Genomic DNA, 12522 nt, shown 5'->3' with positions numbered 1-12522 from the left:
ACACTAAGAGTGGCAGGAGACAAGCTTTTGCTATCTAGCGGGATTAACTTTCGGGGAGTTCCTAAAGCTCCGAGCGGGTTGCGCCGGATACATAGTGTGATGCCACTCATGCGGGGTTCTTGGGTGAGTGTTATCTGCCTTGGGAACATGTTGATGGTGTAGCGACTACAACTGATATCCTTTATAGGCTGATATTGTTTGAGTTCGCGGGAAAGGATCTTTCGCCTGCAATTCGGGGATAGGGGGATGTAAATCTAGTCTATTAATTAGGTTTAGGGGCTTAGGACTTCGAACGTAAGGGACCCAGTTGGCAGAATCGGTATGGGATATATATGCCTTAACTTTTCCTTGATACACCACAGTACAATAGAGTATTTGGCCTCAATATTCAGAAAATTGTGTTGTAAAAATATATGTTCATTACACTTTAGTTAACCGTAACATAGACAAAAGAAATTACTTAAAAGCTCATCTGCTAATACAGGCAAAAATATCAATATCATAATTCTATCACGTAAATCATCTAAACCTGCGTTTTCTTCTTCGAAATAGCCGTCTTCACCTCTGCCGCCGGCTTTGGCTTAAACTCTGTATTGTTCGCATCTAACATATTCATCTCCTCCTCGGTCTTATTCAGGTCTCTGAATGTAAACCAAAAAGCCGTTCCCGCCAAACATGTAACTCCTGCTAGGCAGGCATAAAAGATGACCATTCTTGGGTTTTTCGACGTCGGAGATATCGCAATACCGATTGCTGACCCGAATGCATTTTGTAGAAGAAAGAGAGCCATGACGAGGGATTTCATCGATGGAGGTGCTTTGGTGAAGGCGTACTCGAGGCCAGTGATGGATGCAAAAATTTCGGAGAAACCAATGAGGACATATGCGGGTGTTTGAATCGCGACGTGCACTTTATTAGGGGTGGTACCATCTTCACTAGCGGCGCACTCAAGAGGGCCGTCGTAGCAAGGACCAGCATTGTAGATCATCCTCTGGACTCCTGCGGCATAGGCCATGGCCGCTGAGACGAGGAAAAAGCCGAATGCGATACGGGTGATTGGCTTGAATGGAATCTTCAATTTTCTGAGAAGAGGGTAGATGCCCTTTTCCATCAATGGGATAAACAAGATGATAGAAATTGGGTTCAGGTTGAAGAGGAGATCATTTGGGATTCCATGTGTTTCCATTGTTCCGGCCATGGAGACAAAGTTGGAGTTCATTTGACCATACAGAAGCCAGTAGACGGGATAGAAGCAGAAGACTCTACATGCCACAAGAGCACGCTTGAGTTCACTGACGAACTGTTCACCGTGGACGGGGATGGCGGCATCCATATTGAAGCCAGATTTGGCGGCCAATGTGAGTGCTTTGATGGCATCAAGGAGGACTGAACCCTTTGGTGGGCGGATAACGTAATACTTACGACCGATAACGAGGGTGAAGAGACCGACGAAGAAGAAACAGAATGGGAGAAGGTAGGCAGCCTGTCACTTTCTGTTAGGCGGATTTATCACTATTTAAGTCAGGTTTAAACATACCCAAAAGTCGATCTTCAGTTCAAGCCATACTGTAGCAATTGAAGATAGCGATCCCACGTTGATACACCAGTAAAAGATATTGTACAAGCTCTGGATCGTAACAGCCGGGTCAACAATAACTCTTTCGCCAGTCTTAAGAGTCTTAAGAACTGGCTTGGTTTTTGTATACTGCTCAGCGATCAGCGGCGAAACGTTACTCTTGATACCGCCAGTACCGAGGCCAAGAACAATCATGGCAGCAATAAGACCACCGAGTCCAGCGCCATTATCGAGAGAACCGGGAAGTGATGTGCTAAATAGAATAACAAGACCACAAATGTATATCAACGCAAAGAGAACGATGGCATTGTAACGTCCCAGCCAGGCATCAGCAACAATAGCGCCAAAAATAGGTGTAACATAGCACCCTATCGTAGTTGCTCAATCAGTATTGTATCATCCCCAAACCAGTATAGCCCAATATGGTAGAATATCAACTTACAAAACTGAAAGAAGTATTGCAAAGCCGTAGCGGACGACTGCCCCATATCCAGAGCACCCGGTCTGAGGCCACCTCTCTCATTTTGAATATAGTTTTGAAAGGGTCCTGTGATACCGTAGTACGTAAAGCGCTCTGCCAGTTCCACGACAGCGACCAACCATGCGCTCATAGGAATCTTGTCGCCAATATGACGGAGGCGGAAAAGCTCCTCCTCGGTAGGCTCCTCGCCATCTTCAGCGAAGGACCCTTTTTCCTCAACATCGAGAGACTTCCTGGGGTATAAAGGAAGTTCTGTAGTTCCTGCGCGCTCTGGCGCACCAACAACAGCTGACGCGTGCTCACTATTCAATTCAAATGTTAGGGTCTATAAAGAATTAATTGATATTTTGGGGTAGACTATAAACTCACGTTCCCTGTGCACTATCGAAGACGTTCGTCTCGAGAGCATTCTCGACCTTCCTTTCTGACATCGTAACTTCCTGGCTTCCGAATTGTAGTTGGGAGACAATATCAGAGACAGCACATAAACCCCAAGCGAGGGGGTGCGCCGCCTCTTATAAAGCTACGGGAGTTTATACATTTCCTCAAGTGATAAGGAAGGTCATGTGGGTACTAGCTGATTGGTTCTTTTCCGGCAGATCTTTCACTGCTTTATTTTCTTCTTGTTTCAAGATGGCGGGTTTCAGTCCTTGATGGATCTAGGTATACTGTTCCAACGGTTGAATTTAGGAAGACCGTATATACAAGATTTGTCCTACCCGATTAGTGCTTTCATTATCCACTAGCTAACCGCCATATTTCCGATGCAGTCATCATCGTGAAACTGATACCCCAAGAGTATTCTTTCCTAACACCCCGAGAATTCGCATCATGAGTGTTAATCTATTGCCACGGGCTAGGTGGTAGTGGAGCTGAATTCGAAACTTCAGTGGAGTTCTAAGAAACTTATCGTTGTACAGGATGTGTGTTGATATGAAAATTTGAAAGTAGCTGTGCGCGTGCCCCAATCAACCCCACGCAGGCGAGCGATTCTAAGTTGGTGCAGATAGGGACTGGAAAAGGATCCACCTCATTGAGATCGGCTCACCTTTTACCCCCTTCCTTCCTAAAGCGTTGTGCTGTATCTTTAGTAGAACTTGAACGTCGTCGACTGGTTGGTCGCCCCCAGGATATCAGTGTATTGCTGTTCCGCATATCGGAGAGTTCCTTCTAAAGTAGATATTGCTCCGGCGCAAATAAAGCCGATATCGTTGCCAAGGAGAATACCAGAAATGCTAAAGCATAAGGTTTGCGGGGGGCAGCGTTGCTGCTGATCACAGGGCAACAAATACCATTTGCTGGCGCTCAACCACTTGATGTGACCGGTCTATTCTAATTGGTTCCTCTCGATATCTCTAATTCGAGGGATACTAGGCGCTAGCCTGTTATTGGAAGGCGGGCTGTATTTCTATTAATCTTCCTGGAATTTTGATCCTCCTCCTTCGACCGATGGAACCAAACGAAGCGGTGATAATGATGTTTATGGTCTCACCAGATAGATCGGTGAAAACACTACCCCTTACAGGTCTGATAACTTTGACGATAGCTGGTTCGAAATATGGAAACATCTTTCTAGTGAGTTTACCTAAAGCTGGACTCATTGGTTATATAATTATGATGAACCTCGTGCGCGCGCCTGATGTCGAAGATTGCCTTTAGCACCATTAACTCTTGGGGGTTCTAGTAATACCAATATTATTTCTATCCGAAGGAAGCCGCTCACAGAAATAAGTAGTGTTGATACTAATATCCCGGTTAACAACACAACGCCACATACCCGCATACCAAGAGACTTGGAGAATGCGCACACGACCTGTTCGAAACGTAAGTCAATATTCGGACAAAAGTGGTGATCTCAGAGATACTATCCAAGGGCACCTACCTACTTCGCAATCCGTTACTTGTCTTGGTATTAAATGAGGATAATATTAATGTGCCATGTAGAAAGATGTTCCGGCTTTGAGAATAAGAATAGGTATTGATGAAATCGATAGGAGTGGGTAAGCATTCTGTGATAAGTCTAGAGATCGCTCGCAGGTAAAACCAAATATGGGAGCGCTAGAGGTACATACATAGTAGAAATCTTGGAACCAGATAGAACGAGTGGGGTTGATGAACAAGCAGGCCCCAAGACCCAGAACCATCCATGATCTTCTATGTATGATAGATAAGCTTAATGTTTTCGGAAGGGCGGCGTAAAAGCCTAACCTGTAGGCACACTGACTGCAATCCGATGTCAGTTATTATAATCATGGTATATCACTCGCAGATTTGATGATTACTAAAAGGTAATCGACACGATACCAATTCATCTGTTTGTGGATGGAGGAGAAAAATGGACGCGAGAGCTCTTTATATACGCGTGTTTTTTATTATTATTAGCGACCGTTAAATGTGTCATTCGACCGAAGCTCACCCCAACCACAAGCGTGGGGGTGCACCGGCCCCAGAACGAGTGCAATTTCGACCGCGTGCCAACCGCAAATTCAAAGTGGAGGTTGCCAGGTACGAGTGTTAAGAAAATAATATAGTTCAAATACATGATCTATCATTTGTAAGATACATGTATGTACAGCGGTAGGTAATAATTGATCGAACACAGCGATGCCTGTTTTGGTAAAACGCCAACATTTGGTGTTTGTACTCTCAGGGCGTTCCATCACTTATTACCTATCGCTGTACTTACATATAGTAATATGTACTTAATTTGTTAATCACAGAGTGTCACTCGGCTGTTCTCAGGCAAACCATCACCGACTTTTAAGGTCTTGAATGATATTACGTCAAAACAGGAAGTCCAGGGTTTTAAGATGCTTTGATAAAATATAATGTCGTATTGCATCGTTAGAAGTAAGTAACTACAAGTATATATGTGGAATATCATCCTTTACAAAAAGGAAATCGCCATGAAAACAGTGTGCATATGAGAAAAACAACCATAACGTATCATATATAGAAATGAAAAACAAGAGGAATAGTGCCAGGATAATAGGGATAATATGAATATCGCCATACAAATGTGATTGTCCAATACCACAAGAAGAGCCGCGGGGGGGGGGGGGGGGGCGTAAATGAAGGAATAAAAATGGAGAACCCTCGCCAAAGGCAGTGACTAGTACATGAATCAATGGGAAACAAATGAGTAATAATAGCTCCCAGAATATATAGAGGCCTGAAAGGAAAGAAAAACGAATCAATCCAAATCCATAATACCCTCCTCCTCCTCCTGTCCTTCGATCTTTACCTTAACCTCACCTTCATCCTCCTCGGATCCCTTTTTAATTTTACCTGCCTCTCTCTCTGCCTTTTTGACCCTCTCCTCCCGCTCATTCTTAATCTTTTCCAGCAGCGGCATCCTTGAATTCTTCTCGTCTTTATGGTTCCTCCACAAATGCTGATACATGTTCGCCTCCCTCTCCGTCTGCATTCCACACAGAGGACACACCAGCCACAATGACTTATCCTTGGTCCTCCCTACCATCCGCCGATGAGCACCATCGTCTCCCCCCGGGCCCTCTCCATGCACAATCCACGACATTGCAATTTGCAGATCTACTTCCGGGTGCTGTCTTTTGATATGTCCTCTTATGGCATCTCTAGACAAAGAATTATAAGAACACAAGTAGCATTGCAACTGTTTTGTCTTTCCATGATAATCAATCTCATGAACTGTGCGATCTATCAGAGAGACAAATGCACCTTCACAGCCGTCGAAACGGCAGAGAAAACTGCTGGGGTGGTAGTGATGATGAAATTGGAGATTGCGGAGCGTCATATATGAGCGTGAACAGTTAGGGACGTTGCAGGGGTAGGGTTTACGGCGGTTGTTGAGATTGGCCGGAGGTGGAGCGAAGTATGTCCTTGATTGTACATGTTCTTCGGTGTCTAGGGTTGATTGAGGAGTCGTGGGTGCTGACAGCGTTGGTGAGAGCATTTCTACATCGGAATGTGAACCTGTAGATGATGCAGAAGCGGTCATTGACAATGAGCCGTCGGAGGGTAGTGTTACCATAGAAAAGCCTTTTGGGTTTAATTAGTTTGAAAAAGAAAAGTACTTTTTTTTTGATTTTTTTTTCCGTTTTGATTTTTTTCGTTTTAATTGATTAAAGGATTAGCGACAGTGGTAAACGTAAAGAAGCGATAAATCTTGCAGAACGATTGGCAAAACGGAATGATTGACAGTGTGCTAAAACATCAGAGAAGAAGAAGATGGGAGGAGAGTATTCTTTTTAAGGATTAGGACTTCAAGTCCTCAATAGAATTGATAGCATTGTATCGAAGGTGATCTACAGGCGAGTGACGGCTGGTGATGTAGCGGGCGCCAATAGAAGTTGACATGGGATGAGATTAGTATTGTAGCGTACGTATATGCACTGTTTGTGAAATTGAATTGATATAGGTAGATCTTCGGCCGTAGTTCCTGCTACATGTAGCTACATGTGCATGTGTCCATCGAATGGGCTGTAATTAACTAGCGCGCCGTAAGATCTCTACATGTATATACATCAGAGATTCTGAGTACAATTAAATACTATAGTTAACACGAAATCTTTTCGGTGAAAGAAATATTTCAGATGGAGGTATAGCGGGTCGATCGAGCTATCTTTTGGCGTAATAAATACTATTTGTTGGCTCGCCGACATACCTTGATCCACCGTATCTTTGAAACCTAACCCCGGCAGACGCTTCAGGCAGGAAACTAGTGAAATCCGAATAGTCACATTTAATTACATGTATGTATGTACAGACTTGTAAACTTCAGCGTGTCTACGCTCTGTACTCAATGTGGCCCACAAGGGCGCTCGAGGCGAGGTTTGAGAGTGCTCTCGAGATTCCTCGTCCTCGTTGACCTAACCTCGACGCCCAACAACACCGTTGTCCTCAAGCTAGGTGCCTAGAGGAACACCGAGGACGGTTCCGGGAGAGCAACAAGCGGTATATAATCCAACTAAAATAAATATTTTATCCTTGAGCAATTGACCTCATCTTAATCGGGAAGATTACATAAGTGCATGATATGCCAAGAGTTGTCCTCGGGGGTCCTCGAGGCAAGGATAGGTACATGTAGTGTCCTCGAGACTCCTTGCCTTTTTAGACCATCGCCCTTGTATGTCATCGAGGACATGTCTTCGAGGCAAGGGCACAAGGACGCTCGTCCTCGCAGACCACACTACCTGTACTGCAATATACTTACTAGCATACCTCCTAACTAACCCCCGAGACTCACTCCTTTCCACGGCATATTTTTGTTCATGTAAAGGGTAACGAAAGCAGAAGAGCATACGAGAAAGGCTATATTAATATTTTCAACTCGCACTATTACTCATCCCTCATACCGTTTTCCACAACTATATCTATCCTCGAGATAAATTAACAAAATAAAAGCTGCGCACGCTGCTCTAGATACCACCTGATTTTACAAAGTCCACATAATCTCCGACAGCGCCAATAAGTTCTCGTTCAACGAGCGACGGGCCTGCAGTGCCGATGAAGATTCACGGCGGTTGCTCATTGCCTCGGAAAAGTAAAGTTCAACAAGAACCTTGAGATCGTCGTAGCTAAAATCGAGCTTACCTTCCTTTGCTGTTGCAATGAGGTTTTGCATACCTGCAGTGTAGAGCGCGTAGAACCGGGTTGATCGGTCAAGCTTCACACCTATTTCAATGTTCTTTAAGTTCTGCTGTAGAACTAGTATGTTGAGCTGCATCCGTTGGGCACCAGCGTTATTGATGATTTTGATTTGATTCGCGTTGGCAACAAGAATATGGTCCATGAGTGCTCCAAGACCTCTTGTGAGAAACCTGAAGAGCGAGGACGTTAACACCTTGATACCTTAGCTAGTAACGGGGTTGCTTAGAGCTTACTTTGTCTCTTTCTCCCTGAGGAGATTTGATATATCTTCGTCAAACCATACTAGGTCAACATTGAGAGAAATAACGTTGGAGTCTGGAGTGTTTATAGTGCTGTCAAGGCAATAATTGCCCTCAGTCAGGCATAGATGGAGATAATGTAATACGTGGCATCGTGCCTCTGCACGTAACGTAAATAGAATTGTATTCGCCAATTCTTGGAAGTCGTTTACAACTTTGTCAAAGCCACTACAATTTTATTAGCCTGTGAAGTAAAACGGTTCCATCGAGCAATATACCTGACTGTTTCCGTTGTCATTGGGAGGTATACAGCTCTTGCATCGTCATCTTGCGATTTGGCCGACTCGATCAAAGTCCACCTTCGCCTCGGACGCTAAAATCATGTCAATCTTCGGTTTTCGGAGGTTTACTAAAGGTGACTACAAACCCCAGCTGAGCTGCCATCGTTTCTAGAAAAACTTGGAGCATCTTCAACATGTCGAAGCTGCACCACATTACTGGCAAGCCATTTCTGAAATTGATTGTTAGTAGAATTTATGGGCTATTTCACGTTTGAGGATCACATGCCATGCTTGAATATAGAATACATAGAGAGTTGATGACTTTTCGATCAGTGATAAGATCCGGCGAGGTAATTGGGTTGTTTCCTTGTTCTTTAAGCTCTATATCTATTTCCTATATTGCGAGTCGTTAGAGTTGTCGAAGCTCCGATCCTTGAAGAACCACAAACCTTTTTTAAAGCCTCTTCATCTTTGATACTGGTCCAAACTTCAAGCATCGCAGAGCGAGTAGTTTCGTGCTTTGCCCACTCGGCACTTTTCTTGGTCTCTAACACAGGACCACCTGCATTCCCAGAAGCAGCTCGATGTCTTGAAACAAGTTCTATCCGTAAACTTAGTAATCCACTCCCTTAAACATCCGTAAACCACCAAATACAAACCTTTGTACCAATCAAAACACTTGTCATAGTATGATTTCAATAAATCGATTGTCAATTGCCCAAAAGCTTGATCAGGTGGTATGGTATCAAGCATTTTGCACAATGCAGTAATCAAGCCGAAGAAAGATATAGCTCCCTTCATGACTGGCTTTTTTGCAACCGCCGCCCATTGTGGATCTTGATGAAATGCATCCAAGTCGCTAGTTGTCTGGTTAAAAAGATCGCGAATAGTGTCTTCTAACGATGGGTGAAACACATTGACCAAAAAATCGTCTAAAAAGGAAGTCAAGGTACTCAGAACAATACCCGATCTGATAGAATGTTAGCATATGTACGACTACATGTATATATGAAGTATACGAATTACCCGGATGGAACAATTTCTTTGATTCGGTTCAGGAAGGCAAGCGACGGCGGAAGAAGGAAACCCATGTTAAACACGCTTGGCTCAATAAGAAGCTTGTGACCGGTTGCGGCACCATCAGACGATGTATGCACATCAGTTGACGTAGTTGCCGGTCGAAGAGACTCAGACACAAGCCCGGGAACAGAGGCTTTTAATATAGACTCGAGGTCATCATGATCAACTTTCATCAGTAAAGAGGTGCTATCTGTGTTGGCCAATTTAAACAACATCTAGTTGCACGTTAGTCGATTGCGGTTGTGACGAATGGGTGATCTGTAACCTTATTTTTATCTCGAGGTGCCCTGGAAGTAATGACATTGTTAATGTTCTGGTGACCCAAAGGTGCGCTTGCTACGCTTCGGCTGTCTGTCATAGTAAGGTAGTCGTGAAGCAGAGAACGCATCTACAATCATTAGGATACAACTCTTGTAAAAGAAGAGAATGAGGAAATACTTCGCTCTGTATTAATTGCCAGACTTCCATAAACCCATTTGTTAGAGTAGCTGCGTCTTCCGAGCCATCCCTTTTGCTGATACCCTTGACGACGTCGTATATCACTCTATGTCCTTCCATCACTGCAGCAAACTTCGAGTACAAAGTCCAAAGCAGGTCGTGTATTACAGTAACTCGGACGTCATTCTCATTCAGACCAAGGTCCATGGTTTTACCAAATGAACCAGCTGCCCGGGCTACGCCTGTCAGAGAACTTGGATGCCGTTGGTCCACTTCATTATTTGTCCTATCCACGAGCTTAAAAAGCTCGACTGGCAGACGTTGATTGACTGTTCCAACAGCATTCGAGAGATGTCCAAGATTGTTGATCGCTTCTAGGAGAAGACGGATATAGTATATGCTATCAGCTTCGGGGTTTTTATTCGTGTTCGCATCTTCAACCATCTAAAGACGTCAGCGAGGATCGGTAAAGGCGCAATTTAGACTCACAGGCTGAGTGAAGTCGGTCGAATCGAGAAACTGGTGAAATGGCCTCTTTCCATTTTTTACTAGGAGTGCTTCTGATTATCAGTAAATAAAGACCAGATATAATTATGATATTGATGCCAGACCTGGCATAGAAAATCTATTGTCATTGGCCCCAGGGGTGTCTTCGCCGGATACTAGGCTATATTAGTAGATACTAAAGCATACTTATTCTAAGTAACCTTACAATCTTTTTGATGTGGAGAATACGGTTTCCATCGGTCCACACAATAGGGGGATTTTAGATACAGATGATTGTGTAACTCTTCAATCAAAATATCGGCCAAAGACTGATCCATGTTAGGGGGTTTTCAAACGAATTACGGGGATTTATATTACCGATTCTTGGCTGCCCAAGTATATTCTTAGGTCTGACAGAGCACCTATCTCCATCATTTCTGGTTGGTTTATGACCTTGAGGGCATCTGACAACACTTCAACGGCAGTAAGAAATCTCTTTTCAGATATTCTTGCTTCTAGCCTCTCTGGAACGCCATTGACCTGCTCTCTATAGAAAAAGGTTAGTATTTATTATGGATTCATTGGACTATGCGATGAGAAACGAACATTAAAGATAGCGTTCTCAACATGGTATCATATTTTTGTGATGTATCGACCATGTGCTTCACTTCAGGCTTTGAAGTCGAAAGGTCGGACTTTGCTTGGATTAGAGACTCTCTAAGAGTTCTTACTTTGCCTTGAGATGTAGTGATACTCCTCATTATGCTGTGAAAAGTCCCAATTGAACTATTGAAACCCTGGTGATGATCTAACATTTAATTTAGAATACGTCTTTTTATAGTGATGTTCATGTAGCCCCACCGTTTACAATTGCTTGCAAGGCATATTGAAGTTCGGAATTTGTTTGTCGAAAAGCATCATACTGGTGTGCCCGGCCTAGCGAGCTTGTATCCATCAACTGTAACGCCACTTTCACGGGAACGCAGCTATCAAGGGTCATGAAATCCCAATCTTTCTCGATGACGTTCAAAATATCTGATCCAGAACTAATCTCAGCATTCCTAGCCCCAAATAAGAAGAGAATAAAAAGGCTATTGAGTAGCTTCTCACCCTCAAGCTTTCTGGTTCCTGGCCCGTAGGTTTTTACACCATTCTGCCTCGGTGCGCTCCGAGATGATGGGTCCCTTTCGCGACTTCGACTACGACTGCGATAGCTCTGTTCCGTACCACTAGGTGCGAGCTCTCTTTGTTGTGATCTTGGCGGGGGCTGGCGACCATAATCGCTCCCCCCATAGCCAGCATATCCTCCGGATCTTTCTGCTTCACGGTCGTTTCTCCATCTATCTCTTTCACCGTATCCTCCCCTCTCACCGTAGTCGTACCCGCCATAGTTGTTGCTAGCACCACCGACCTGACGCGGCCGTTGACCTTGACTGTCCATATCAAGCAATTGTGATGCCCAATTAAATACGCGGCCTAGGTTGGGTTATGTGGGAGCTTAGGTTGGGCTGTTCTGGTCAGTTGGGACAACTTGTTGTACGAAGCTCTAGAGCTTTGGTGATACTGCATAGAGGTGCTCGAGCAATGGCCAGGTGCTCCTTGTCAATTACCCGGCCCTGATCTTTGTGTCACCACCCTAGAGTAGAAAGGTCTCCGAACACGACCGCTATTGCACGTCACATCATAAATAGCGCGTTTTTATCAGTCCTGTTCGGAAATATCGGTCTTTCCCCCTCGTCTTAGGTCATTGAGTTGCTCAACGCAAGAAGAAAAATGCCAAGATCACTTTCAAAATGAAGAAATAAATAAATAAAATGATATAAATGGCGAATAAGGATTGGTAAGGGAAAGAATAGAGTAAAACAAAGAGTAAATATCATTTTATAAACAATTCAGAAGTATTTTTAAAGTACTTCGTAATCACTTTCAACTCAAGTACTGACTTCAAGCAGATGCAATATGAGCAGAAGTCAGAAAACGGTAACTCGGACAGTTTCTACTAGTGGAGTGATCATGGGGAGGCTAAGGGGGCGTACCTTTCGCTCAGATATTATTGCAACAGATTGTAATTGAAGGTGGTGTATGGAGTGGTAAATGTGTCAAAAGTAATTTTACCAACGGTAGTAAATCGTTTTACCACCGGTGGTGAAAATAATGCCATCATTTATACCTTATAACGGATAAAAGCACAGACCTTTGGCCAAAAGGGGCTATATAATGCTAATGTATGAGTCCTATTGTCCACTGGTGGAGAATTTTACCATTGGTGACAGGTATTTTACCACTAGTGGCAGGTATTTCACCACTGGT

At 43.9% G+C, this 12522-nt stretch overlaps 5 protein-coding genes across 5 annotated transcripts; all 5 read right to left on the bottom strand.

Annotated features, from left to right (window-relative positions):
• Positions 1 to 523: 523 nt before the first annotated feature.
• LAJ45_01562 (uncharacterized protein) lies at positions 524 to 2488 on the bottom strand (the record flags this gene model as incomplete). The annotated part of the gene is made up of 4 exons (XM_046111155.1): positions 524 to 1483; positions 1538 to 1944; positions 2019 to 2359; positions 2427 to 2488. 4 exons carry the CDS (start codon positions 2486 to 2488, stop codon positions 524 to 526), a joined length of 1770 nt encoding a protein of 589 aa, XP_045975099.1.
• Positions 2489 to 3638: 1150 nt separating this feature from the next.
• LAJ45_01560 (uncharacterized protein) lies at positions 3639 to 4369 on the bottom strand (the record flags this gene model as incomplete). Its single annotated transcript, XM_046111153.1, has 7 exons — positions 3639 to 3710; positions 3781 to 3800; positions 3866 to 3870; positions 3940 to 3962; positions 4130 to 4211; positions 4266 to 4280; positions 4362 to 4369. The coding sequence occupies 7 exons, from the start codon at positions 4367 to 4369 to the stop codon at positions 3639 to 3641; spliced, it is 225 nt and encodes a 74-aa protein (XP_045975097.1).
• On the bottom strand, positions 3670 to 4310 carry LAJ45_01561 (uncharacterized protein; the record flags this gene model as incomplete). The annotated part of the gene is made up of 6 exons (XM_046111154.1): positions 3670 to 3710; positions 3781 to 3800; positions 3866 to 3870; positions 3944 to 3957; positions 4130 to 4211; positions 4266 to 4310. The coding sequence occupies 6 exons, from the start codon at positions 4308 to 4310 to the stop codon at positions 3670 to 3672; spliced, it is 207 nt and encodes a 68-aa protein (XP_045975098.1).
• An 881-nt stretch (positions 4370 to 5250) lies between the features above and the next one.
• LAJ45_01559 (uncharacterized protein) lies at positions 5251 to 5595 on the bottom strand (the record flags this gene model as incomplete). The annotated part of the gene is made up of 1 exon (XM_046111152.1): positions 5251 to 5595. The coding sequence occupies one exon, from the start codon at positions 5593 to 5595 to the stop codon at positions 5251 to 5253; it is 345 nt and encodes a 114-aa protein (XP_045975096.1).
• Positions 5596 to 7473: 1878 nt separating this feature from the next.
• Positions 7474 to 11653, bottom strand: LAJ45_01558 (uncharacterized protein; the record flags this gene model as incomplete). Its single annotated transcript, XM_046111151.1, has 18 exons — positions 7474 to 7858; positions 7922 to 8155; positions 8206 to 8300; positions 8355 to 8438; positions 8495 to 8602; positions 8658 to 8809; positions 8868 to 9178; positions 9235 to 9503; positions 9554 to 9676; positions 9727 to 10170; positions 10216 to 10283; positions 10338 to 10388; positions 10439 to 10541; positions 10591 to 10759; positions 10819 to 11020; positions 11074 to 11247; positions 11323 to 11529; positions 11584 to 11653. The coding sequence occupies 18 exons, from the start codon at positions 11651 to 11653 to the stop codon at positions 7474 to 7476; spliced, it is 3249 nt and encodes a 1082-aa protein (XP_045975095.1).
• Positions 11654 to 12522: the final 869 nt, after the last annotated feature.

Source organism: Morchella importuna (assembly GCF_003444635.1).
Source record: "Morchella importuna strain M04M26 chromosome Unknown Morimp01GS003, whole genome shotgun sequence".
Lineage (NCBI taxonomy): Eukaryota > Fungi > Ascomycota > Pezizomycetes > Pezizales > Morchellaceae > Morchella > Morchella importuna.
This window is presented reverse-complemented; position numbering and strand designations above follow the sequence as displayed.